Source organism: Taudactylus pleione, unplaced genomic scaffold (assembly GCF_031769625.1).
Source record: "Taudactylus pleione unplaced genomic scaffold, aTauple2 ptg000061l, whole genome shotgun sequence".
NCBI lineage: Eukaryota > Metazoa > Chordata > Amphibia > Anura > Myobatrachidae > Taudactylus > Taudactylus pleione.
Window position 1 is genome coordinate 15,944,284 of NW_028284463.1, and position 26,904 is coordinate 15,971,187.

At 46.4% G+C, this 26,904-nt stretch overlaps 2 protein-coding genes across 3 annotated transcripts in view; one reads left to right on the forward strand and one right to left on the reverse strand.

Annotated features, from left to right (window-relative positions):
* The window catches only part of TOP3A (DNA topoisomerase III alpha), a 22,632-nt gene extending 14,355 nt beyond the window's left edge, over positions 1–8,277 (reverse strand). The window contains exons 1-11 of one of the 2 annotated variants that reach the window (XM_088464800.1): positions 7,930–8,277; positions 6,137–6,419; positions 5,947–6,006; positions 4,560–4,633; positions 3,995–4,070; positions 3,154–3,262; positions 2,930–3,073; positions 2,488–2,658; positions 1,671–1,771; positions 1,195–1,269; positions 13–95 (exon numbers count right to left, since the gene is read on the reverse strand). In XM_088464800.1, coding sequence (XP_088320926.1) covers positions 13–95; positions 1,195–1,269; positions 1,671–1,771; positions 2,488–2,658; positions 2,930–3,073; positions 3,154–3,262; positions 3,995–4,070; positions 4,560–4,633; positions 5,947–6,006; positions 6,137–6,328 — 1,085 coding nt within the window. In that variant the 5' untranslated portion in view covers positions 6,329–6,419; positions 7,930–8,277. Of the gene's footprint in view, positions 1–12; positions 96–1,194; positions 1,270–1,670; positions 1,772–2,487; positions 2,659–2,929; positions 3,074–3,153; positions 3,263–3,994; positions 4,071–4,559; positions 4,634–5,946; positions 6,007–6,136; positions 6,420–7,809; positions 7,897–7,929 lie in introns of those variants that run through there. The other variant, XM_088464801.1, reaches the window with a different exon arrangement.
* SMCR8 (SMCR8-C9orf72 complex subunit) lies at positions 8,129–18,394 on the forward strand. Its single transcript, XM_088464802.1, has 2 exons — positions 8,129–10,738; positions 15,200–18,394. Exons 1-2 carry the CDS (start codon positions 8,397–8,399, stop codon positions 15,651–15,653), a joined length of 2,796 nt encoding a protein of 931 aa, XP_088320928.1. The 5' UTR covers positions 8,129–8,396; the 3' UTR covers positions 15,654–18,394.
* The last annotated feature ends 8,510 nt before the right edge of the window (positions 18,395–26,904 follow it).

Consider the following 26,904-nt stretch of genomic DNA (forward strand, 5'->3'; position numbering starts at 1 on the left):
TCTTGGAATTACCCCTGAGTGTAGAGTTTCTCCGCAATTTTCATAGTTTCCTTAGCTCCGATTTTCAGTTTTCGAGAAACCAGTTTTTCCAGCTCCTGCACAGAGAGGAGAGACAGGCGGTCATCAGCTCAGCAATCAATGAGCTCTACCTGGATAGCTGGATAGGAAAGATGTCGTGTCCTGGTGCATGGGGAAAATCATTTCACAGGTTCATACCCCCAAACATCAGCTGTCACAGAGGAAGGAACAAAATGGCTGCCATTGTGCCAAGAGGTAGGATTTAAGGCCTTCTGCACTGTACCTTATAGCAGGACGAGCAAATTAAGACCAGCACTCCAAGGACATGATGTATCCTGAATTACTGACAGTTTATAGGTTATTTGTTTTTTTCACATACTTTATACAAATACCACACAATGGTGTCACAAGTTATACAAATACCACACAATGGTGTCACGTTCATACAAATACCACACAACGGTGCCATCGGGTGAGTTATCATCTTCTCCTCAGGGTTCATCCACATCAGCTGTCACCAAGAACCAGGTGTGTTTGTTGTAAATGAATGGAAGGTAACCTATCATAAAACTTCCCTGAGCACACAGGAAGGGTGTGGTACAGAATGTCGACTTAACATTTTTCTACTGTTAGGGCCCTATCCCTACCCTAACCGCAGCCGTACCCTAACCCTGTAATGTCGATATTGTGACTGACGACACAATTACCATGTTAAGATCATGACCATGCTAGCATTGTGAATGTCGCCATGTTCACTGTTGACATTTCGACCATATAATTTTTATGTCAACATTCTGAATGCTGACATAATGACTTCATACCAACAGGAATCTATGAAGCGAGATGAATAACTACATCCCATAAGTGCATCTCTCTCAGTTTTCTTACTAACGAGACAAACTGCATATTAGTCTGAGTGCCTAGTCCAGCCGCACCACCCTCTGCACCCCAAGGTAGCACCGAGCTCCAAAGTAGAGGATTCAGAGAACTTGTCCCCTTAATGGAATCACCCTTTCCAAATTATGTTTATCCCGAATAATAAATCTGTACCCCAATTCGGTACATTGCTGTATAAAGGATCACCTATAGCACAGATAAGATGGATTATATTTATTTGCCTGAGGTCAAACAGACACCTCAAACAGCATGTAATATTTCTGTCTGCGCTGTACTTACCACAGTGTCCAGGGCTACAGGTCTCCACTTGCTTTTCGGCTTACTCCCAACCTGAACGACAGTGGCTGTGGGATCCTAGAAAACACACCAAGATTTCCATATGTATAGAGGGAGCGCCAAGATCTGAGCCTGGTCTCACACTTTCACGTCTGTCATTATAACAAGGATAGAGTCTGTCACATCCATTCATTTATAGTGATTACAGGGGAACATATACATATGACTTACAGGCATCAGCGGGTTCCTAGCCAGTTTGCCACAATGTTTTAAAGTGGCGATCATTTAAAAGGCAAAACCAACCTGGTTTTACCTTTTCATTAATTGCCCCTTTAAAACATCAGCCAGACTCACCAATGCCTGTAAGTCGCAGGCTATTACATTTTACCCCAAAAGATTTTGTTCTCCTATGTAGTTTTTACAACTACAAGGACAAATTATTATCATCATAGCCCAGCTGTATGTAGCCAGCCTCGTACCTCCATGCAGATTTGGTAGAGAACCAGGCAGGCCGTGTGGTTAAAGAGTCGGTTCCTCTTCCAGTTAAATTCCACAGTTCCGTCTTCATGTTCGTGAGTTACTGGACAACACAAGTATTGTAGGGTAAGTGTGTAGCAAGTAATATAGCAAGGCTAACTGGGGAAGTATGAATCTGCTGATAAGAACGGTACTGCAGAATCTTATGCGTCCTGCAATCTTAAAACAGTGCCATGCTTCCCTGGGTGAGACGGCTTTGTCATTTGGCACTGAGGGCTTACAAACAAGTCAAATATTTTCATATTTCGCGGTCATGGCCTGTGGAGGTGGTAGAGTACAAAGTCCACCTCGTTTGGCAATGACTCGAAGGCACTGCTAAAAAGGTCAAATGGCACAGGATAACAGGTCCAATGGTAAAGCACGGCATGCCACTGATTTAAGAAGTACCTTACCCCTTTCACAGCTGCTCCTGACTGAAACAGGTTGTCAGTACAGGACAAAAAATGCCAAGGAGCAAGCTCTTTAAGGCTTTGTCCGTCCCACTCATTTCCAGAATGATGTACTCGCCCACCCCCAACAGGGCACCAGTCACTTCTTAACAAGGGGATGGGACAGATTTAGCTAAATATGAATAATTTTATAAAAAGCTTCATAATATAGCTCAGAAGCTCTTGTACCTTCATATATTTGAAAGTCTAACAGTGGTTACTTGCTTTGCCTATAGGGAATCATTGAGCCCTCTTACCCATCTTAAGTGTCTTATTAAAATTACATTTCCAAGATTAATGATTTCAGAAAGCTTGCCATAGCCAAACACACCTTTGATCTTGTAGAAGGTCTCAGGAATAAAGGCCTGGATGGCTTTAAATCTCTCCACTACAAACCCCAGTGTGGGGAACTGGCAACTTCCATAGCTGATGAGCTGGCTGGACAACACGGAAGGGAAGATCTTTTGAAGGCGGAGGGTCTGGAACCTGGTGAAAGCAGCTCCTGGAGGGTAAAGAACCAGCTGTTTTGTGATCAGTTTTAAGGAACTGGATGATACCCACAATATTGTTTTTATCTACTGCAAATGATTTTGCACAGGACGAAACACGTTGTTTCCTCTTAGTAAGCAGAGACCAAACTGGACTATTCCAGATTCACCATCGCTGAGATTAGAACTTCAATGATCATTCTTTTTGTCACTGTTTAGGGTGGACAGTGCACTTAATCAGTTGTCTACTCCTATTTCTGCTATCAGAGCTTTGCAGACGCCTACCTATCCGAAGGTCCAGCTCCATTCTCACATCCACGGCGTCACTGGTGTTCTGGTCAGGCGGTGTCAGGTTTTCGCAGGCCGCGCGGATGGAGCGAGGAGTGATCTCTGAGAACCTAGCTCGGAACACCTGCAGATTTGGTTTCACTGCAAGATAACAAGGTGGGCGTAAATACGTAGAATGTCCCAATAGCACGTAACAAGGGAAACAGCCATACGCACAATACCTGCTTTACAGACGTGGATAATCTCAAAACCAATATTCTCCCCCTCTCGGTCGCAGTCAGTCCATATGATGAGAGCCTGGCACTGCCGTACCTCTCGTTCCAGCGTCCTCTGAAATTACGTAAATATCAGTCTCATGTTCTAGGTTCTCGTACAGTCAGTACTCTATTAGAGATTTCCAAAAAGTTAGTTTCCTTCTATATTGTATATCAGAAAAAGAGTCTGCACATGATTTATATATCGCCATTAGATAAATGGTAGCAGATGAGAAATACTGTTCTGTTGCTTCCCAATGAAGCAGTCTCATTTCCTCTGGCTTACTGAAGCTCCCTCTGAGTAGCCCTGACTGCTGTCATAGTACCCGACATGAAGCAGTGTAGGCCGATTACTGTTTGCTACGATCACAGCATGTTGTAAGCAAACCCGATGTTTTACGTACAACCCCGATGGTTGCTGACCGGCACAGCTTCACTGACCCCGCTAGAGTTCATTTCACGGCCATCATGAGTAACGGGTGATATTTACGCAAGTGATCTGATGGCTGCGTAAACCTTTTGCGGCATTAGCATATTATTATACAGTCGCTGCGTACAAAGTCATGTACACGAGGGACCTTACAAAACGGTGCTATGGGGGGGGGGGGCAACATATTATTTGTTACTGTTATTTTATGCAAATAAGCCAGAGACAAACTCAGCTGGTTGTTTACAAATGAAAAAAATATTCTCCTCCCACAACACTTAACAAAAAGTAGCAAAGGAGCTAGAATAATGCTAAAAAAAAATACCCGTGTAATGTGATCTGGCAAAGGCATGTCCAGTATTAAAGCGATACACGTTTTACCTTAATGTTCACAAAATCATCAGGACAAATCTTCTCCACTTCCGCATCAAATAGGGAGACTGGATTACAGCTGTGCCTGGATTACAAAATATGTATTTATAAAGTGAAGGAAGGGTAAATGATTTCACTTTTTCTTTTGTTGAACCGTTGTATGTTCAGTATGACTTTTATGTTTTCGATTTTTTTCAAACCATGGGAGAATTTTCAGGAGGCTGCAAGAGACACCGATAGGTCTAACCAACTTCTAGCTCCAATGTAAACGGGCTCTACTAATAACTGGCTAGCTGGCTACCACTAGATTCAGTTCGTCTGACTGAAGCCTCCAATACCTTTCCCTAGCCTAACACGGACAGGTTTCTTGGCGACCTTGTAAAAAGAATCCAAAAGATCCACAATTTATTCCATGGCAACCAACTATCTATTGTCACTCTCCCATAATCCCCACGGTTGTCGTTTATCCGGCTGCAAATTATTATGAGGATGGTAATTCACAAACAGCAGTGGGGCCATCAGATTTCTCCCAACCCTCTGGGAGTTAGACACACTGTGCCAGATTTATACCAACCAGGATTTTAGATGACTCTGGAAATCCAAGGACAGCAAATGGCCAGATACTGAGGTCATGAAGACGGTTACATCCTGCAGGAATTAGAACAAGGATGAATAATGATATTACCTAGTGTTTATCAGCTTCAGACTACAGCAGGACTAGAGATCACCTGAGCACCAACCGCAAGTGTACCGCCTCTTTTTACATTCATTTGACAACATTTATGAGAAAGAATGACTGATGTGTAAAATCATTAGTATAATTTGTTAGAATGATATAGGCAACATGTAGCTCTACATCTCTTGTGGAACTATACAACCCAGCATGCCCAGCCGTAGTTTAAGCATGCCCTAACACAGTGGTTCCCAAACTTTTTTTTTTTTATTATTAATAATAATAATAATTATTATTATTTTATTTATATAGCGCTTTTCTCCCATAGGACTCAAAGTCGCTTTACAGACATCAGAAAACATGGTACATTGTACAAGGATTTGGTGTTGCAAAAAAAATAGAAAACCAACCCGAGATAATTACAATCAACCGAAAGCTAGAGAGCGCAATACGCATATTGCAGGGTTGGTGCAGACATTTTGGGAAATAACTTCCATGGGTTATATATTCCACCCACACAGGTACCACATGAGGCAGCCGTCTTGGACGCACTACGTAGGATTACCCTGGGTGGAATAGGTTACGCCTAGAAGAGACGACACAAAATGGGTGGTTGCAGCATCCTGATGCTAGGAGTAGGGTCACAGCATAATAGTCAGGTCCATGTATTTTTCATCCCATCCACGAGTGTACCAGGTGAGGCAGCCATGGTGGGCGCACTACTAAGGTTGCACTGTGAGTGATAAACCATACAAGGACCCGAGGAATAAACACGGCGCCCTAGAGCAGGGGTCTTCACTTGGCCCTCCAGATGCTGTGGAACTACACATCCCAGCATGCACTGCACATAGTTTTAGCATGCTGTTATAGCAAAAAGGTGGCAGTGCATGCTGGGATGTGTAGTTCCACAGCAGCTGGAGGGCCAAGTTTGAAGACCCCTGCCCTAGAGTATCAGCATTGTTTTCACGGCACCCCTAAGCCAAAAATGTTTTATTGAGAAATTCAGAAATTTTTTTATGAAGTAGTAAAGTAAAGTAAATTGTGCTGGACTGCAGCATAGATGTATAAGGACACATCTGTAAGCACATTAAAAGGAGATTCTCAAATTCAGGCCTGGAAATCAGGGGACGGTGCCAATGAAAGTGGTGGAGTCTTCTTTCCCAGTCACAATCAAACAAAATGCTGAGACCAGAGCAATGCAGGGGACCTTTGCTGCCCCTTCATTTGTACTCCTGGTTTTAGGTAGCCTTCAATGTCTGCATTACGCTCAGTGGGAGTCATTACTTACCTTTCCAAACAAATGATATTCAAATTCATAAATCTTGTTAAACTTGGAAAATCCTTCTCTCTGTAGATAGCAAAAACAGAAAAAAATACAACAGGGGAGTTAAAGAAAATGTAGTACAATAACTATTTTTGTTTGTAGATCTCAGCGGCGGGCGGCCTTCATGAAACAAGTAGTATATGGATAGTCTCACCCTCCTCATCCGGCCATTGGACAGAAGATCTGAAATCCCCTTGGAAGCATCGTTTTTCTCAGCAACGCACAAGACCTTCTGGACGGGAATCCTCAGGGACATATTTGCATATTCCTGAGCGCAATGACGAACAGCAACTTGAATCGGTAGCTTGAGCCTACTGACTGCTAAAATACTTCTCTGGAAAATCATTACGAGAGAACAGGGAGGTTCTCGGAGCCTGTGACAGTCATGTCGGACTCTGTACACTCAGAACCCAGATATACCAGGATTCAAGTTACACCTGTTTAACAAATGAGAAAGAGCTTTCAGCAGAACAATGGGCTGTTCCATTTACAGTGATGCTTATTGCTGGATTGTTGTATAGATGCCTGTCTTGACAAAGGTAATTCTTTGATCGAAACGTTGACACTGTACCGAATTGGATAAGTAGGCATTAAAAAAAGGTTTGTTGCCTTCAAAGATGCTCTGGCGAGAGCCCCTTTTTCTGTGGACTATATTGCTCTGGACCAAATAAAGGTCACAGCGGGATGCACCCCAACTATTGAACTATTGCCTGTTAAGTTAGAGATGTGAGTGCGGACTTTACTGTGTGTATATATATATATATATATATATATACACACACACACACATACAACAACAACCAAGGGCCTGATTCAGAGCCGGACGCTATTTGCGCTCGCTCGTCCAGAAAAAAAGGGGTGGCTATTCAAATGAACCGTTCGCTCTTTGCGGTCTGTTCACGTTTGACCTTTAAGCACGCCTGCGTTCGGATCTCCACTCCCCGTTTTCAAGCACCTTCCCCTGTTACCACCCACATACGCCTCCTTATCTCACTCAAAATAGCAGGCATTCGCTATTTAGCGAACAAACGATTTTCGGCCGCACTGACTGGTTCGCGCATGCGTATTACGATCCGTACGCATGCGCAGTTGGGCAAACATCGCTCGGAGCTTACGAGCGGCTCTGAATCAGGCCCAAGTCCCCAGCACTCTGGAATTCAATCAATGCCAGCATCGGTGCCCTCTTAGAGTATAATCCCTTACACAGGTGTTGGTAATAATGGCGACACTCAGACGGCTCTTTAGTATGCAAAAAAAGACATTGGGGTCTATTTACTAAGCAGTGTTAGGAGACAGAGTGAAAAGTGATAAGAAAGTGATAAGGTGCCAGCCAATCAGCTACCAACTGTCATTTTTCAAACACAGCCTGTGAGATGACAGTTGGGAGCTGATTGGCTGGCACCTTATCACTTTTCACTCTGTCTCCTAACACTGCTTAGTAAATAGACCCCTTTAACTTTTAATCCAAAATGAAAGTCTTCTTTTTGCATACTAAATGCGCATATATATATATATATATATATATATATATATATAAAATGATCTGATTAAAAGACACATACTCTGCAGACGTATCGTGTGGAGCTGGTCAGTGAGTGGGCACAGAAAAGCTACTTACAGTGGGTGGTGACTAGTGAATATGCATTATTATACAGTGGAGGCAGAGAATCAGGAGCTCTCCAGCTGTTGTGGGACTACATGTCACAGCATGTCTAGGTTGCAGCTGGAGAGTCACTGGCCTTCCTATGCAAGGTCACAGAGATCAGTGATGCACATCTGGGTGATGAACATTATTACATTTGTACAGAATTAGACCACTAAGCTTACACACAAGCTGGAACTTCCAGCATGCTCCCATCACAGACCCGGGAAATGTCTATTGGACGCAATATGCGCCTAAAGGACGAATCTCCCTATGATGGAGAGCGCAATATAGAGATAACTTACGTGGTAATTACTACATTTATGCTGTTTCCCGCGCTGTTTGTCGTTGCGGCTGCTGCGGGATGACCCTTGTCTCTTCCCGTACACGTCCCCTAGTCCTCCGTCCCCACCGCCACTCCTGCTGGCCATGCCCACTCTATTCCCCGGAGAACTACCCCATCTCACGTGACCGCTGCCGGACTACAACTCCCGGCATGCACTGCGCAGCCGTTCTCCGTCTCTCGACCACTGAAAAGGATGGGTCAAGTCGGTAAACGCCGTCGGCGGCCCCCTGGAGCCGTCTCCTAGTCTCACCGGGCGCGGCTGGGGCCCCGCTCACCGGCTTTGGCCGGGGCGGCGTGACGTCAGGCGGTGGTCATGTGGTCCGTCCTCCAAGATGGCTTCCCCCTGTCTGCTGTGAGGCGGCTGTGAGTGAGAGGGGAGGACGGAGAGTGGCGCTGGCTGCTGTCTGGAGGTCTCCGGGAGGGACGATGATCGGATCCCCGGACCTGGTGGCCTTCACCCGGGAGGAGGAGTACGAACACCCCCCACGGGGCTCCCCCGGGCTGCCGGAGGAGTACTCGGTGCCGCTCTTCCCTTACTCAGAGGCGGAGAGCAGCCCCTGGTCCCGGCTGTCTGGAGCTAAGTTCTCCCGGGACTTCATCCTCATCTCCGAGTTCTCCGAGCAGGTGGGGCCACAGCCGCTGCTCACCATCCCTGATGACCCTCAGGTCCGTGGGGTCTTCGACCTGAACTACTTCTCCCTGCGCATCATGTCGGTGGACTACCAGGCCTCCTTCGTGGGCCACCCCCCGGGCTCTTCCTACCCCAAGCTCAACTTCGTGGAGGACTCCAAGGTGGTGCTGGGCGACTCCAAGGAGGGCGCCTTCGCCTATGTTCACCACCTCACTCTCTACGACCTGGAGGCCCGAGGCTTTGTACGGCCCTTCTGCATGGCCTACATCTCCACCGACGAGGATAAGATCATGCAGCAGTTCCTGGAGCTCTCCGGTGACTTCTCCAAGGCCTCGGATTGCCTGAAGACCGGCAACAGGAAGGCCTTTGCCAACGAGCTGGAGAAGAAGCTGAAGGACCTGGACTACACCCGGACCGTGCTACTGACCGAGATGGAGGACCAGCAGAAGACCGACAACAAGGGTTTCTACACCACCCAGGCCATCGAGAAAGCCAACGAGCTGGCCAACGTGGAGAAATCCATTATCGAGCATCGGGATTTGCTGAAACAGATAAGGTCCTACCCTTACAGGCATTTAAAAGGTGATGATTACCAACCGTACGTTCCGGACAGCTCCCCAGATGAGGCCACTCCGCATGAGCCAGACCAGACCTTAGCCTCCGACCATGAAGGGAACGACGAGGCTGACCTGTACATCCCTAGAGCGTCTTACACTCCCAAGTTTATAAAGGCCAAATCTTCCAAATGTTTTGATAAAAAATTGAAAACGTTGGAGGAGCTAGTTGATATTTACTTTTTCACGCAAACCATCAACTTGTTGACGGGTATCGAAAAACGATATCGTGGCGATGTCAGCTATTTACTAATGAGTCATCTTGACAAGGCCCTCTTGGGGCAACAAGCCATTGCAAACTTCTTATTTGAGGATGTGTCGACATGGGATCCGAAATTGATGGTCCGGCAGTTCTCTGATAACTTGCAGATTCCACAATCTATGCAAAGCTCTAAATTCATAGAAGAACCTGAAAGCCCGAAGCCTTTAGCGAGCACAGAATCATACAAGTCCAGCGTGGAGTCTGTTCCTATTAAAATCGAGCAGGAGTTATTTAACGATGAACGCGATGGAGAGGAATCTGGACCGTGTGCCTGTGATAACCCGGGAAATGTTGAATTTCTTGATGTTGATGCCAAAGGGAGCTTTAGCAGTGGCGAGAGCATCGAGGTCTTAAGGACTGAGAAGTCTACCTCACTCATTCACTCGGAGAGTCAGCCGTGTCTGAGGCTGCATGCCAGTCCGCAGCCTCCGAGGAGGAAGGCAGGTAGCAGAAGAACCATTAGTGAGGACAGCATTGAGGTTCTTAGCACATTCACTTCTGACACTGTGATCCCCGAGGATTTTCGGGCAACCTACCAAATAGCCATTGATGAAGAAGATCCCTGTGTAGAGGAGCTAATTAGAGAGCAGTACGACGGTCAGATTGTCAATGAATTAGATGCCATTAAGAGTAATGCCGCCTCTGGGGATGATTTAGAGGTTGACCCTGCCTGCTGTATAAGGGTGGATACGTCAAGTCTAGAAGAACTAACTGGAGATCTTGTACCAGAACCCTGTTTTGATGGCCCTGTTGTCAGCGTCCCGCCACAGCCAGGCAAACATGTGGGACAGACTTCTAGTCAGGTGAAGTTCCTGGTTGAACAGGTGGACAATGATCCTAGGGAAATAGTCCCTACTCCCGAATTGAGCTACTTACTGAGCAGCAGGGATGCAGAAAAAAATACTCTCGATGAGTACTCGGATTCCACAAGTTATAGAAGCAGCGCGTCTACGTGTTCTGACAGGACCCCTTCCCCGCCTCCCGTCGCCACGGTCACTGACCGCCAAAAAAGAAAAGCTGGACAAAACGCACTCATGTTCATCAGACAGTACCCCTTCTCCCACCCTGCCATTTACTCTCTCTTGAGCGGGAGAACTCTTGTAGTGTTGGGCGAGGAGGAAGCCTTTGTGAAGAGACTCGTGACTGCTTTGTCTGTGTTTGTCCCAAATTGCGGACATGTTGCTAAGCCAGTGAAACCGTGGGTGACATCCCCACTGCAAATCACGGATTTCCAGAAGTGGAAATTGATTGGCCTTCAGAGGTAAAGTATTTAATGTACTTCTAGCAGTTCTGTGGGTTGTACCAAAAAGCTCATGTCTGATACTTCCCCTGGGTGAGTCACTATTATCTTAAAAGAAAAGGGAACTGAAATTCTGAAATTTTGCTGTTATCGCATGTGTGGTGCCGTAAGAATGGGATTTAATATTATGATTTAGACCAATGTCTGGGCCATGGGAACAGGCATTGTGGTGTGCAGCTACACAGATGTCAAGCAACAACCTTGGTTTGTAATTTTCTGGCAACACCTCAGCTAATTTGTCTAGATTTAAATAATACTCTTGTTTCCCCATCACCGAATAGAACAATAGCCTGGATATATCAGGTCAATAAGGTGAAATGCAAAAGCTCTACAAGCATTAGATAAATCCATGGTACAAAATGAGATACAATTGGATCGCACAACGCTACAGTATATAGGCATCATATCCTGTGTTTTTAGTTGAATTCACATTTTGTATTTGTCATTTTGTATGAGGAGGTGAACTTTATTATTGTCTTCAATTTATTATTATTTTTTTACTGGCTTTTATGTGCCTCTAGAAGTTTTTAGTACGACTGCGTGATGAGCGTGTTTTTGTCGCTAGCTCACAATTCCCTTCTCTCCTAATCATCTGACTCATGTGGGATCATTCTTTCGCAATACTAATACTATGGGGCATATTCAATTGGGCGCAAGGTTTAGTAAGGAAAAAATTTCACGCCCAATTTTGGAATACTGCGGGTATATGCGCTTCCGATACCCGCGGTATCCATTTAAAAAAATAGTTGACGCAGGGGTTTTCACCCCGCGCCGAGTAAAAAAAAAAAGAAGCACTTGCCCTGTGGTCTCCGTGGCACCCGGTGGCCTCCCCTCTATCTTCTTACTGGAGAGGGGGCTGCTGGGAGATGTAGTTCTCCCAGCACCCATTCAGAGGGGGGAGCACACAGACACTAGGGGGACACGCCAACACTCATAGGTAAGTAATTAAGGACTAATTAAGCTTATTGGAAACTTCCAATTGATTCATTAGTCCTAAGGGGGGGGTGCCGCCGGGGTCCCAGAGCAAGTCCCACTGATTTTTCCTAAAAATAAAGATTTTAGGAAAAATCACACTTGCTCTGGGGTTGCGTGAAAAAAAAAAAAGCTCCCGACAGTCAAAAAAGAAACAACCCCAGACCCTAATTGAATTGCAAAAATCCCGAACCTACAGGAAAAACCCCGCAGGTGCAGGATTTTTGCAATTCATGCACCCAATTGAATATGCCCCTTAGAGCGAGGCCTGGTAAAATATAATCATGTGATATGATGCCAGCGGGTGGTTGGCAGATCTAGAAACTCTGAAATTGTCACAGAAACCAAAGAAATTCTAGGTTAAAAAAAAAAACTGACGTGTTCAGTAATTGTGTTTGGTGCTCACTGTAGACTTCTATGATGCGTTTACATGTGGTGTAACCAGAACAAGATTCGTTCTGACAACTGGAACATGACTATAATGCAGGGAGTTGTGCCAGTTACTGCTGTACCTGCTATTATGACACAGGGAAGTGTAATTTTTAGTGTCCTATCCTTTTACATATAATTAACCAACACTAACGTTGCTAGTAAAAGTGCGTCATTAATGTCAGTGGGTTAATTGTTTGGATCTGTGCTTTGGGAGCATTCTGCAGGAGGAAATGAGAGGAAGCCACTGTCAATGAGCTGTAGAACTGCTATAGCCAGATGATCTGTCAGCTGTCATCATGCTGGGACTCGTTTCATGAAAACCACATGTTGTCCAGGTCTGGACTATGGGCTGTGTGGAAAATCAATTGACGAGATTCATGGGGGATGGGGCGGTTCAAGTCTCCCCTGCCCACCCCCTGGCCTCCCTCTCCATAGAAACCAAATAACATGTTTTATTACATTTTATAACGCAGGGTATTTCCCAAGTTCCCCTTTTAAAGTGAATGATCTACTACTGGTTCCGAGCTCTTGGACAAAATGGTACAACCATGTAACCTGGTTTTCTAGTGCAGCTCTACAGACTGATATACCCAAATGTTTTGACTAGATATTTGTGCTGAAATGTGAGAACCTTCTCTATGCTACATGAGGACTGTAATGCAGAACTATGTACTGTCCCTCTGAGAAATCTCATTACATTGGTTTTATGCTTCTGTAGTTGCAGTAACACGTAGTAAGACCGTTATTGAGGCCTCCCCAGATAAAGCATATATAAAGTTACTCGCCCCACTTTACGTTTTGACACTGCAAATGTTTTTGCTTCAAAATGGACGAACAATATTTACTTTATTTTTCTGCTGTCTTCTAGAGGAAATTTTTGTTTTCAGGTTGTTTATATCCTATGTACTCGTGAGTTGGAGTTTTGTTTTCAACTGGCATATATTGAGTAAGCATGAAAAGTTTGTATTCTCGACTATGCTATACTATGCTTTCCCTTCCCTAGTTACTACAGCAGAACCTGACTCCTAAGCTGGGTACACACCTACTGTATACAATCCACGGCTCGATATGTGTATGCAGGAGAGATAGCCGATAAACTGTTAATAACACTTCTGCTAACAGTCGGGATCGAGAGGTCGCATCTCATGTGCTGTTTAATATTTATCGGCCCAACCTCTCGTAGAAGCCTGTACACACTGAGCTATTTCTAGCACAGTATCTAGGGGGCTCACACAGGACCAAGCTGGGGACACAGTACTCGGCTGATCGGATGCGTTTCCCCGACCAGCTGAGTGATCGCAAAGGTTTGTACCCAGCTTAACCCAGGGCTAGTGTAGTGTTTTAGTTTGGAACAACATTTCAGCTATCACTTCAGTGCTATTGATGATCTATCAACAGGCGTCATTGTGAGGCCAATTGGATACTGTACCTTTAAACGGTATCCTGTCGGGATCTTCTAGTGCTGGTCTCCCGGCGTCGGGATTTGAGCCGCCGGCCATAGGTTCGGCGGTCATTCATACCGATCCCACCTTAAACAAGTTACAGCTACTCCTCAATAGCAGTCACTAGTTAGCTCAGGGAGTTGTCCTTGCTAATTAATGCTTTAAATGTATCCAGAAGCTGAATATGTCGCCTTTTTAATAACTTCATGTCTGGCATAAGTTTATAGTAATAAGATTAACTTGTCCCATCCCAGCGATGTCAGCGCAGTAGTGGAAGGTAGAGACATTTCTTGTGTGAACACCGTCCAGCATTTGGTGTGTTGCAAGAGGTCGGGCCTATTGATCTGCACACCAGCTGTCCTTCATTCAGTGACAGTCAATGGCAGTAGATCCTCCAGAGCCTGTACTATGTGGATAGCTAAATACGCACGCGGCTTAGACTGTGCACCCATCGGGCTTGCAGTGTGATGGGTTAGAATATATAATTTTTCTTAGAATCTGTTTGTATAGTAACAGTTCTTAGTGCGATAGTAGATATCTGCTCTTTTTATTAACTATACATGTCTAATGCAGGTTTAGGCCACAGTAGCTGGCAGGGCATGCTGGCAGTTTTAGTGCCATGATATCTGGAAAGTGAATGGTCTGAAACATTTCCAATGTCCTACCATGCAAGTACCAGATGTTCTATGATACGGTTATATTAAGGTCTCTTGTTGCTAACAAGTCGCTCTATTTTACCATAGATATGACTGGTAGATGCCACAAAAGTACTTATCTTCCCTATATTCCTCGGCCCCTCTTCCTGAAATGAAGAGACTGTGCTGTGTATTGGCTGTGAGCTACTATCATGCTCCTGGTATCATGATTGGCGATATTAATTCTTGTTGGGTTTGGTCCCAATGTTAACAGGGGCAGCTACTAAACGCAGCTAATTTTACCAACCGCAAAATGGGTAGAGACAAAGTGGGCAGCAGAAGACGTTACAGTGACAAGTCTGAGTGCAGGGGCGCAGAGTAGGCCCTTACCGGGACACTAGAGTAACTACATATAACTACATGTGCCAGCTAAGGCTCTGCGGTCCTTGTTGGGCCAGGTGTGGGTTTGCATACTGACCTTGGTGCCAGGTGTGGCTCTCTATGGAGCTTGCCCCTCCAGCTGTTTAATGAATCGTAGCTTAAACCCGAAGCTGCCATCCACTCCAGATCAGTGAGCGCACATCAAGAATATAGGTGTCTTGTTAGTCATACTATTCCACTAAGAGACCCTATTAAATCACCCACTCCACCATGCGCTATACAGCTCATATTATCACGTTGTACACATATAACAGGCCTGGCCTGTTGTGAAACTAAACATCCCAGCATGCCCTGCCAAAGTTTTAGCCTCCTCATATAGCCAAGCTGTGGCAGGGTATGCTGGGACTTGTAGTCTCCCAACAGCTGAAGAGCCACAGGTTGGCCAGGCCTGAAATTTGGTTAGGACCAACTTAATGCCGCATGTGGTAGACTTGGCTCACAACAGACTGGTACTGTTTTTGGAAAGAAAGTAATATAAATGTTTTTTTCTTTTGTCGCAGAGGGGTCTCTCCGTCCGGCTCCAACACCCTCCACTCCCTGAACCGTTACAGCCGATACACCAGCGTCCTGGATGCGGACAACAAGACCCTGCGCTGCCCTGTGTACAGGGGGACCCTCCTGCAGAGGCTGGCGGACCACCGCACGCAGATAAGAAAGGGCAGCACATACTACATGCATGTCCAGAGCATGCTGACCCAGCTTAGCTCCAAGGCGTTCCTCTTCACCTTCTGCCCCCACGTGCACCTCCCGATCCGGGAGAAGGAGAGCGAGGAGTCCATCGCACAGCGCAGGGCGGCTTTCTTACAGCAGCTGCTGGGGCTCACTCAGGAGGACAGCAAGATAGTAGAATACCTCTCGGAGCTGCTCAAAATGCATTACCTGAGGGAATCGGGGACGAAGCTCCTCCCGGTGCTCAGATTCGACTATATCCCCAGCGTTTTATACAAAATCTGATACCTGGAATGCAATGTGGAACCGTTTCTCCCGTAGGGACCTGTGGATGTACAGAAGTCTTCGGAGCATGACCGTTTTGCACCTTGGGCCATAAAGGAACTGAGATTTTTTTTATTTTATTTTAAAGTCTTGTTTGTTCGTTACATGTCGGTGATATTTTGCAGATCGTTGTCGTCTTTACATATTATGCTACTGAGATCCTGGGCCAGGAGGCAGCCATCAGTGTCGGTGTGGAAGGAGAACCAGTCGCTAGATTCAGGGTCCGCTGAATGTTGGGGGGTGGCAGTGAAATGATGTTACCTGCTTTATAGAAGTACCTTGCGGTAATAGTACACAAACTTACTGCATCCCGTGCATCGGAGCGATGAGCATTTCACGTGTCTCTCTCTCACTTGCACACAGTGGAATCGGGCGTTTTGTGTGTTTGAACCAATGTTCAGCGTATCCGATCGCTTGGAGCCGCTGTCCTCCCTGAATCACGAGGGGAACTGTTCCATGTTACTAGTTAATGGATGAGTTGCATTCCCGTATTAGTTCAGCCAATGACACGGCAGCCTCCGCTGTGTATGCGGTCGTTGGGTGATCACTCCTTGAACGTTGGGATTGTAATGGGGCTGTAGTTATGGAAGGTGTAGTTTTAGCAAATAGCACCAACCAAAAAGGGGGTAAACTATCTATGCGGGTGTTTGATTCTACAAGCTTGTAATGAGGGTTAAACCAGTGACATATACCATGTATTTTGAAATTGGGGGTTAAGAGAGGGTTTGGATAGTGCAGGGATATTGGGATATACATGCCCCAGGTTCTATATTGGCCCATAGACCTCTTTATGTGAAGGTTAACATCAAGTTTCGGATTAGATTCAAGGACTTAAGTGTCGGAAAAAGGTATTTACAGACCCTGATGGGAACAGAGAATATTTAAATAGCAGCGTTCTCATTTCAGCTATCTGTATCCCATCGCCTTCATCCACGTGTCCCATTGATACAGGAGGAGCGGAGTTTGTTGTAGTAAAGGACCTGCCACCACACACGCAATGTTCTGTTGCAAATAACACAAATGTCCCAAGTTATTCACAGCTAAACTAAGCAGAGGCCAGACATCCAGTAGCAGAGTCTGCATGTAAACCTCAGCCAGAGTTCCCCATTACTTATATTAATATATTATTGCTCTCTAAAAAGAGTCGTCGGGTCTCTCACTACCTGATGTATGATCCTCTTGACCTAGTTCTTTAAAGACTTTGCACTGAAGAAAACGCCTGTCGCCCATCCAGGACATCTTGTTGTTGCTGGTAAGGGTTATGGGAACATTGTGTCCTGCCAGGCTTCTATGTAAGCTGTGATTTTATTTTTTACACCATTTACTGTCTCAGCGTTAGACCCTTAGATTGGTTTGTCAGGTTGAGCCGCCTGGATGTCTCATGTTGCTGCACAGATGATTTGCCAGCAGTTGCTTCACACCAGGCCCTCCTGAGATTGATACCAGGTGTATGCTAACACATATCGCTGTATAATTGTGGTGCTGTCAGGCTGAGCTCCGTTATCTTCTGCTACTGCACCTGGATCAGCAGGAGTTTTTTAAAGGTGCCAAATACTTAGACTGTGACTTGTTGAACAAAAAGGAACCAACTCCCCCGATCCTAATTATTTGTGTGCGTGTTTTTTGTTTTTTTTTGTCCTCTGTTCAGTCTGGCAGCTTCTCCCCCCTCCCCCCCCCCCCTCCCTGTCAGTCCCTTCACTAGACAGCACTTCAGTAACAGAACACCAGTCCCTACCACGGTAGGACTTAAAATCTAATTTCGGACATACAAGAAGAGTGGGATCCATTTAGTCCGGCATGTCTTCCTCTGTATGCTAATTAATATAAAAGCGAGCGTGGCCTTAGTTAATGCCGCCATTTAAACGTAACATTCATAGAATTTTGTTTTTAGGTTTAAATGCGATTCCCCCCCCCCTCCTAATTGAAATTGTAATTTATATTTAAAAACTAGGAAATCAATCTGGTGGGAGAGAATTTAGGCCACGGTGCCCCATGTCCAGGGTATTTTGTACCCTTAAGTGTTTCCAATGAGATGAAAAGACCGTCAGGGCAAAGCACTGCAGACGGCTTACTGGCGCCTCGGGTATATGAGGCCTAAGTATGGAAAACATATACGTCTGTGAGTGGGATGTTTTTACTTCCTAAAGAAAGACTTCAGCAGAATATAGTGTTACATCGTCCCATTATGACATTTCTAGGAACGTTTTCAGATTCCTCCACTTTTCTACCTTTGAGCCTAGCGACTGTCTGTACCTGGCGACAGTGAATTACAGTGTAGGACACACGTTGTCTAATCTGTTCTGATAACCTATCAGTATTCAGGAAAAGGGCAGAGTAAGCTGTGGGGCAGCATCTACCTTACAGCTGGTTACTGAACTGCACGGGTCCTAAAACCCACCAGTCAGTACCGGTCATGGGCTTGTGGGAACCGTAGCTTAATATTAACAAGGACTGGGAGTGAGATGGTTACAGGATGCGGTCTTCTTACAGGAACTGACTCTCAAGTATAAGATTCACAAACCATGAGTCCAGGACCGTACAATCTGTGGTGCTCCTGGCACCTTCTACGACTCCCAGCGGGCAAGGCTGCACCTCCTTCAAGTCCATTAATGTTGCAGCTATCCTAGTGTTAAACGAACTGGTCCTGACTTATATCCTGTCCACCCCTGCATTAATTTATTTATTTTCGTTGCTGCTGTACAGTCACCAAGTCCTGCATGCTCAGTTTAAAATGCGTTTAGATGGTTGGGGGCTGGTTTTATGTCCCTGGGTCTCTCCATGCCTGCGAGTGGTTATTATGATGTCATTCTATTATGTTTTATTACTGTATATGCACTGATCAGCCATATATCTATATATATTTTTTGTTCCTGTTTATTTCCATGTGATTATTTGCACTAATTGAGGACATGTGAGAGTTGTGTTTCTGTGACACTATACAGAAATTGAGGACTCCTGTGACTCTGCCAAGCGACCTGCCAAACTTCCATGTGCCGGACAGGGTGCAAATGCATTAAACTAGTTTACTGTCTGTGTAAGAATACAGGACAGACCGAAACACAGACAGACATCGGGCTGCGCACATTTTCCTAAAATCTCAAATGTTTTGTGTAGCCTCATTTTCATGCGAGGTGACGGGCAACCGCCCAGTCTTGTTCTGGCACTGTCTCTAGAACGCTCAGCACTGCACCTGTCACAACCCATGCAGTTCCTCTATTCTGCCTGGGGTATTGCTCTCTGCTCTGGTGCTTCTAGCACACGCACTGCTGAATGTCAGCAATTTGCTGCATCAGCTGAGTGTGCTAGAAACACCAGAGCGGAGTGACACCCCAGGCAGGATAGAGGAACTGCACAGGTTGTAACAGGTGCAGGGTGCTAGAATGAAGACTATGTTCTTATGTCTGTATATCTTCTGCCTCCTCTCACTTTGGGGTCTATGTACTAAGCCTTGGAAAGAGATAAAGTACCAACCAATCAGCTCCTGTCATGTTAGACTCTTTGAAAAAAATGGCAGGAGCTGATTGGTTGGTACTTTATCTACATCCACTTTCTCTCGCCAAGGCTTAGTATATAGACACCTATGTGTTTCGCAATGGGCTGTGCAAAAGCAGTGTCTTAAAATGAGTTTTTGGAACAATTTGTTTTTGGAGTTAAAAACTTCACAAGAGGTTCCTCGAGGCACCCTAATATTCCAGGTCATCCATGCTTGACCACAGGTGACTTAACCACCTATGCTCAACCATGGATATCTCTAAAACCTAAATTGTTGGGGAACCTCTGGACTAGACTAAAAAGTCATTTTGAGGCCAGAAAGTCTTGTATAACATCAGTGTAAGTTGGAGAATTCCTGCTGGCGCCCTCTGTCCATGTGTACATCTCATGTGAGCCGTAGGTCATGTGGTCAGGCCACGGCCAATCTATTACTCGTACAATGCGCAGCCCTGTCCTAGTTCATTGAGCTGCTAAGATGCTCTCGTCCTGGCCTGTCAACTGTGGAGGACTGGCAGCCGATTGTAGGGAGGGGATGGGAAACTTCAATCCAGAGGACGGCACAGGGGTACACGTCTAAATAGCAGTAGTTGTCCACAGCAAACGCCACCTTTCAAAACCAATTTTACGGCAGATCTACAGACTTTTGCTTTTTGTGAATATTTCTGGGCAGTATTTGGGGCATTTTTGTTGTAATGGGCCGCACAGTGACTGTTACAGAGAGCTGATCATGTCCACCTTTACTGCCTGTAATTACTGCACATCTGACCTTTAGCAGTCAGACCCGTCCTAGGCGTTTGGCCAAATCCAGAAATAACCTTCCACAGAGCCCTTTTATTTATGTGGCTCTTAGAGGCTTCTACACATTGCTGATATTCCGTTAAAGCAGCACTGAGACTATAACACGGATCATGGCAACTGCCTTTTTGTTTGTTTGTTTCTTCAGGATGCTGATCATTTTAATTCTGCAGTGTCATGTGACTAATTTGGCAACCAGTCACATGATTTAGACCTTTGGCACGCCGCTCTGTGTACTTTCAAACCCTTCCTGTCGTATCTCATCTGCCGTCACATGACATGCTGAGAGCTGCAAACCTGACTGGCAGCCATATTGGTCTCCCTACCAGAGAGGTTTTGAAAAGGAGTGTGTGATTTTTCTTCCCTGTCATCCTACAAATTATCAGATGCATGTTTAAAAGGTACCTAGCTATCTACCCGTATGAAGTGCTTACATCTTAAGGTACATACACACGTAACGATTGTGTAACCAATGATTTTCTTTCAGATTTTCCCTTGAAAAAGTGAACGATTTTTTTGAACAATGAACGAATAATGTTCCTTCCCTTTAATGAAAATCATCATGTTGGACAGTCTGGTGAACGATTACTACAAAGGGAATGCGCATTTGTGATTATCGTTCATCGTTAGAACTCCTAAACTGAACGTTTTTTGTTAACGATAACGATGTTATCGACAAATCGTTCAAAAAATCGTTACATGTTTGTGCACCTTAAGACTGATGGCCTTATGTAATAGCCTGTGAGAGGCAGACGTGTGATTCCGGCGAATTCGCCTGTATTTTTTTATTTAAAGCTGCACTAATGCCTGGCGTGATAACAGTGAATTAGCCCTTATTTTGAAAGCAGTGATAATTTAAAAGGCAAAAATATAAAATACATTTTTGGCATTTTAAAACTACGGGCTGCGTTGCCTAAATCCCGTCCGTGCCTGCATCTCGCAGATATATTACATAAGGTCCCGAGGCTCTCTTCTCCCGTAAACTGCTCCTAGCATTATCCATGCCAGCAGTGCACCATTGTTCTCCAGTCTGCCCATATGTTAAGTACAGGTTAATGGCGTGCTGAATTACTTTCCAGGACTTCCACACAACTTTTTACTACTAGCCCTAGGGAGTTGCTCTACCCTCCTTACCTTTGTTTATATGATTGTTAACTATTATACCATGTATTGATGTATAATTGTGATGTTTTTTTTTATCAGTGGAGCCATATAATAAAATATATTTATTTTGCTGCTTCCCTTTAAAAAGCTGTGAATTTAACGCTTAATTCAAATTCTATAGTTACCCAGAGGTATGCAATATACAGTATATAGCTCTATAACTACCAGCCAAAGGGAGTTCTGCAGCATGAGATCCACATGTTGATTAACCCAGAGGACTACACTAAACCAGATCACCGGATTGTATTCAAAATAAATGTTATTCTATGCCTTGCATTCCCCCATCATGGTACATACTGTTCTCTTTTTACACACACACATTTGCGTGATGATTTCTATTTGACCTAGCATGACGAGTTTAAACCCTGTCCTGTTTTGAATGCTTCCTCCGTCTGTTGTGCGCGCTTGATTATTAAGTTATCTTTTCCGCTGCAGAAGTTTAATTAAATGTCACGGCTTGTATACTGGTGGTAACTGCAGATTGGAGTGCCCCCTGCACCGACTGGCACTGGGAGTGGGGCATGTACACCCTCGCAGGGGCACTGATTCTATGTAAATGACACAATGTGAAATGTATTTATTATATCTATATATTTTTCTTTGTAAAACTGTGAATCGAACTCTCCTCTGAAAGTTAAAACACATTTTGACTTCTATTAAAATTCTGACATTGTCATAAGTCAAGAAAAAAACACAACTTGCATTATTAATTGCTTTTATGGTGTTGTTTTGGAAGTAGCAGATGTAATATGCTGTATTAAGGTGCCCACACACAGCAACATTTTAAACGATTTGGCCGATTTCGACGAATCGGGTAAAAAAAGTACAAATCGTTATACTCACGAGCACGATGCCGATGCGTGTCCCCGCTCGTCGTACATCGCATCTTCTGATCTGCCGTGCTGTAGGGCAGATTAGCCAATCTGGGATACAATGCATTGGCTGCAAGATAGATCTTTACATCTTTATTGGACATTTTTAACTCCAAATCGTGATCACGACGGCAAGGGAGCTCCCGTGAAAGTTCATGAGGAAATTGGCCATAAAATCGTATCGTGAGTACATCGGTATGTGTGTGGGCACCTTAAATCCCTGTTCTCAAAATAACTTCTCCAGCACCTTCACTAACCTTGTATAGCAATCAGGGTTCAAAACTACAGGATAAATCAAATTTTAGGCACTTAAATTGTGTTCCTTTTGCTTCTATAAAAGTCTGATGCAATAACCTATTAAAGTGGTTCTCAAACTCGGTCCTCAGGACCCCACACAGGTCACTAATTCCAGGTCACCCAGCAGGTGTACTCATTGACACATTTTAAAAGATCTACAGGTGCAGCTAACTATTTCACTTGTGATTCTGGGAGGAGACCTGCAAAATATTCACTGTTTGGGATCCTGAGGACCGAGTTTGAGAACCTGTGACCTATTATATCTTAACAGGACTTGAGGCCCCCATACACTAGCGACAGATTGCCCCAAAACAGAAGTATTGGATTTCACTGATTTGCCAGTCACAATGATTTATCAGCAAAACAGGAGATATGGTAAGAACTTACCTTTGTTATCTCTGTTTCTACGAAGTCCATAGGGTCCACAGGGTTGACCTTTGGGTTATAGCTGGAACAGAATCCATGGGCACCACACAGTTAAGCTTTTAGCTCCCAGGATGCACTTGGGTCCTCCTCTATACCCCGAGCCACAGGCACCTCAGTTGGTAAGCAGCCTAGGCCGGAGGAGAATATGGAACAGAGAGAAGGAAGACTGGAACACACAAGAAACCATACTCACAGCAATAGGAGACGGAAAACCGGTGACCATTTGAAGCCAGGTGCGTCAGGGCGGGCGCCCTGTGGACCCTATGGACTTCGTAGAAACAGAGATAACAAAGGTAAGTTCTTACCATATCTCCTGTTTTCTACTTCAGGGTCCATAGGGGGTCCACAGGGTTGACCTTGGGGATGTCCCAAAGCAGTTCAACTAAGGGCGGGGACGCTCCTGTGCTGAAAGGAGCACCCGGCGCCCAAAGGAAGCATCCTGAGAGGCAAAGGTGTCAAACGCATAGAACCTCAAAAACGTTTGAATAGAAGACCAAGTGGCCGCCTTACACAGCTGAACAGCAGAAGCGCCACTTCTAGCAGCCCAAGAGGGACCCACAGAACGAGTGGAATGAGCCTTAACAGAGGCTGGCACAGGTAAACCCTCTTGTGCATAAGCCTCACAAATAACGGAACGAAGCCAACGGGCTAACGTTTGTTTGTTGGCAGGCCAACCCCTCTTGTGAAAACCAAAGAGGATAAACAAGGAATCAGACTTCCTAACCGAAGCCGTCCGGTCTACATAAATTCTAAGCGCCCGGACCACATCTAAGGAAGTCTCACCAGCTGAAAGATCAGGGGACTGAAAAGCTGGCACAACAAGTTCCTGATTAATGTGGAACTTCGAGACCACTTTGGGCAAAAACTCAGGACGAGTGCGGAGCACCGCTCTGTCCTGGTGAAAAATCAGGAAAGGAGGGCGACAGGAAAGCGCCCCCAATTCAGACACCCTCCTGGCCGAAGCAATTGCCAGGAGAAAAACCGTCTTAAATGTCAGCCACTTGAGCTCCACCGCCTCAAGAGGCTCAAACGGAGGACCCTGCAGGACCCGTAGCACCACCGCCAAGTCCCAAGGAGCCACAGGAGGCACAAAGGGAGGCTGGATCCTGAGAACACCCTGGAAAAAGGTGTGAACGTCTGGTAGTATTGCAATCCGCCGTTGAAACCACACGGACAAGGCGGACACATGAACCTTCAGAGATGCAAGGCGTAAGCCGAGATCCAATCCTGACTGAAGAAATTCCAAGATCCTGGAAACTCTGAACACCTGAGGATCATAATGTCTGGACTCACACCACTGAAAGTAAGTGTGCCACACTCTGTGATAAATCCGTGCTGAAGCAGGCTTGCGTGCCCTGAGCATGGTACCAATAACCGAACTGGAGAAGCCCCGAGACCTCAAGACTGCTGTCTCAAGAGCCACGCCGTCAAAGACAGCCGACCCAGATCCGGGTAAAGGCAGGGCCCCTGAGACAACAGGTCCCGACGCTGAGGAAGAAGGTACGGAGCGTCGATGGAGAGGCTCCTGAGATCGGAGTACCAAGGACGTCTGGGCCACGCCGGAGCTACCAGCACGAGCATGCCGCCGTCCTGCTTGAATTTCCACAGAACCCGAGGAAGCAGGGATAGCGGAGGAAACAGATACGCCAGGTGAAACGTCCATTTCACCGACAGCGCGTCCACCAGAATTGCGCCTGCGTCTCTTGTCCTTGACCCGTAAACGGGCAACTTGTGATTGTGACGGGAGGCCATCAAGTCCAGCTCCGGCAGTCCCCACCTGTCCACGAGTAGCTGAAACACCTCTGGGTGAAGTGACCATTCCCCGGGATGCACGTCGTGACGGCTGAGGAAGTCCGCCTCCCAATTGAGGACTCCGGGGATGAAGACCGCCGAGATCGCTGGAATGTGACCCTCCGCCCAAGTCAGGATACGAGACACCTCCGACATCGCTGCCTGACTGCGAGTTCCGCCTTGGTGGTTGATATACGCCACCGTGGTGGCGTTGTCGGACTGCACCTGTACCGCCCTTCCGTGAAGAGCGGGGCCGGACGACTGCAGGGCCCTGTATACTGCCCGCAGTTCCAGGATGTTGATGGGGAGAAGTGCTTCTTCCGCTGACCAACGACCCTGAAGCGACAAAGAGCCGGTCACTGCCCCCCAACCCCGGAGACTGGCATCCGTCATGAGCAGGACCCAGTCCGGGATCCAAAATGGGCGCCCCTCGACCAGATGAGCTGTCTGAAGCCACCAAGCCAAAGATTGCCGAACGTCCGGAGACAACACCAGCACCTGAGAGCGGATCCGGTGAGGTAACCCGTTCCATTCTGATAGAATCAGCCCCTGCAGGGGCCGGGAATGGAACTGGGCAAATTCCACCATGTCGAATGTCGACACCATGGACCCCAGAACTCTCATAGCCGAATGGACCGACAGACGGCAACGGCTCAGGCAACTGCGTATCCGCAGCTGTAGGGAGGCGACCTTCTCCGGAGTCAGGAAGATCCTTTGCTGACGCGAATCCAGCAGGGCTCCCAAATGAACCATCCGCTGTGATGGAATCAGGGAGGACTTTTTCCAATTTATCAACCACCCGTGTGCTTGCAGGCAAGCGATCGTCAGGTGGAGATGTTGAAGCAGTACCTCCGGGGAGCTCGCCAGCAACAGGAGGTCGTCCAGATATGGCAGCAGCCGTACATTCTGGTTCCAAAGATGTGCGGCCATGACCGCCATAATCTTCGTGAACACCCTTGGTGCCGTGGAGAGGCCAAAGGGTAGCGCCCGGAACTGATAGTGGTGTTGAAGGATAGCGAACCTCAGATACCGCTGGTGTGAAAATGCTATCGGAACATGGAGGTAGGCGTCCTGGATGTCCAGGGACACCATGTAATCCCCCGGTTCCATCGCCAGAATGATGGAACGTAACGTTTCCATCCTGAACTTGGGAACTCTGAGGAATTTGTTCAGAGACTTCAAGTTGAGGATAGGGCGATGAGAACCATTGGGTTTCTGCACCAGAAACAGAGACGAATAATACCCCGTCCCTCGTTGTGATAGAGGAACGGGAACAATGACCCCTGCTTTCAGCAAGGACTCTATAGCCTCCTGAACCTGAAACGCCTTGGTCTTGTCCTGAGAAGGACTTGTGCAGAAAAACTGGTGGGGTGGTCTGTGCCGAAAAGACAGGGCGTACCCCTGGGAGACCACTTCTCGAACCCAGGCATCCGTGGTGGTATTGTGCCAGCACTGGGCAAATAGAAGAAGTCGGCCTCCCACTCTGAGGTCCCCCAGAGGGAGGCCCGTCCCATCAGGCCGCAGGTTTATCTTCCTGCTTGGAAGAAGGGCGCCGAGCACTCCAGGCTTGCTTCTTGGGTTTAGAGGCAGTCTTACTCGCAGACTGTCTCGGGAAGGACTGACCTTTCGCCTTACCCTGAACCCGAAAGGAACGAAAAGCCGAACTCCGAACCTTAGCAGGCAGTGCCGCCGAAGGGAGGAAGGCCGACTTGGATTTAGCCAGGGTGTCCACTATTTTGTCCAAGTCCGGACCAAATAGTAATTCCCCATTGAAAGGTAAGGCCTCCAGACCCTTCTTTGAATCAGAGTCCGCTCTCCAGGACCGCAACCACAAGGATCGGCGGCCAGACACCGCTGCAGCCGATACCCGCGAGGTCAGCAGACTAGCATCTAAAGAAGCTTCACCAATGTAAGAAGCAGCGTCCCTCATTTGTCCCAACAACGCCCGCTGGACATCCGGAGCGTCGTCTGGGAAGGTATCTTCCAATGCATTGGCCCACCCCTCAATGGCCTTGGCCACCCAGGAGATGGCCATGGACGGTCGGGCCACCGCCCCGGAGAGGGAGTAAATAGACTTTAAGCAAGTCTCAACTTTCCTGTCCGTGGGATCCTTCAGCGAGGATATCGACGGTAATGGCAAGGTGGCGCCCCGAGTTAAACGGGTGACATGGGAATCCACCGCCGGTGGAGTTTCCCATTTTTTACAATGTGCCTCAGGGAAGGGGTAATTAGAAGCCAACCGCTTCTGAGGAAGGAATCTCTTACTGGGCGCCTGCCAAGCTACCGCCATATGATCCGTCAACTGATCCGACAGGGGAAACACCGCAGAAGCCACCTTAGTTTTTTTGAAACTAGGAAACTTCGACTTAGGAACT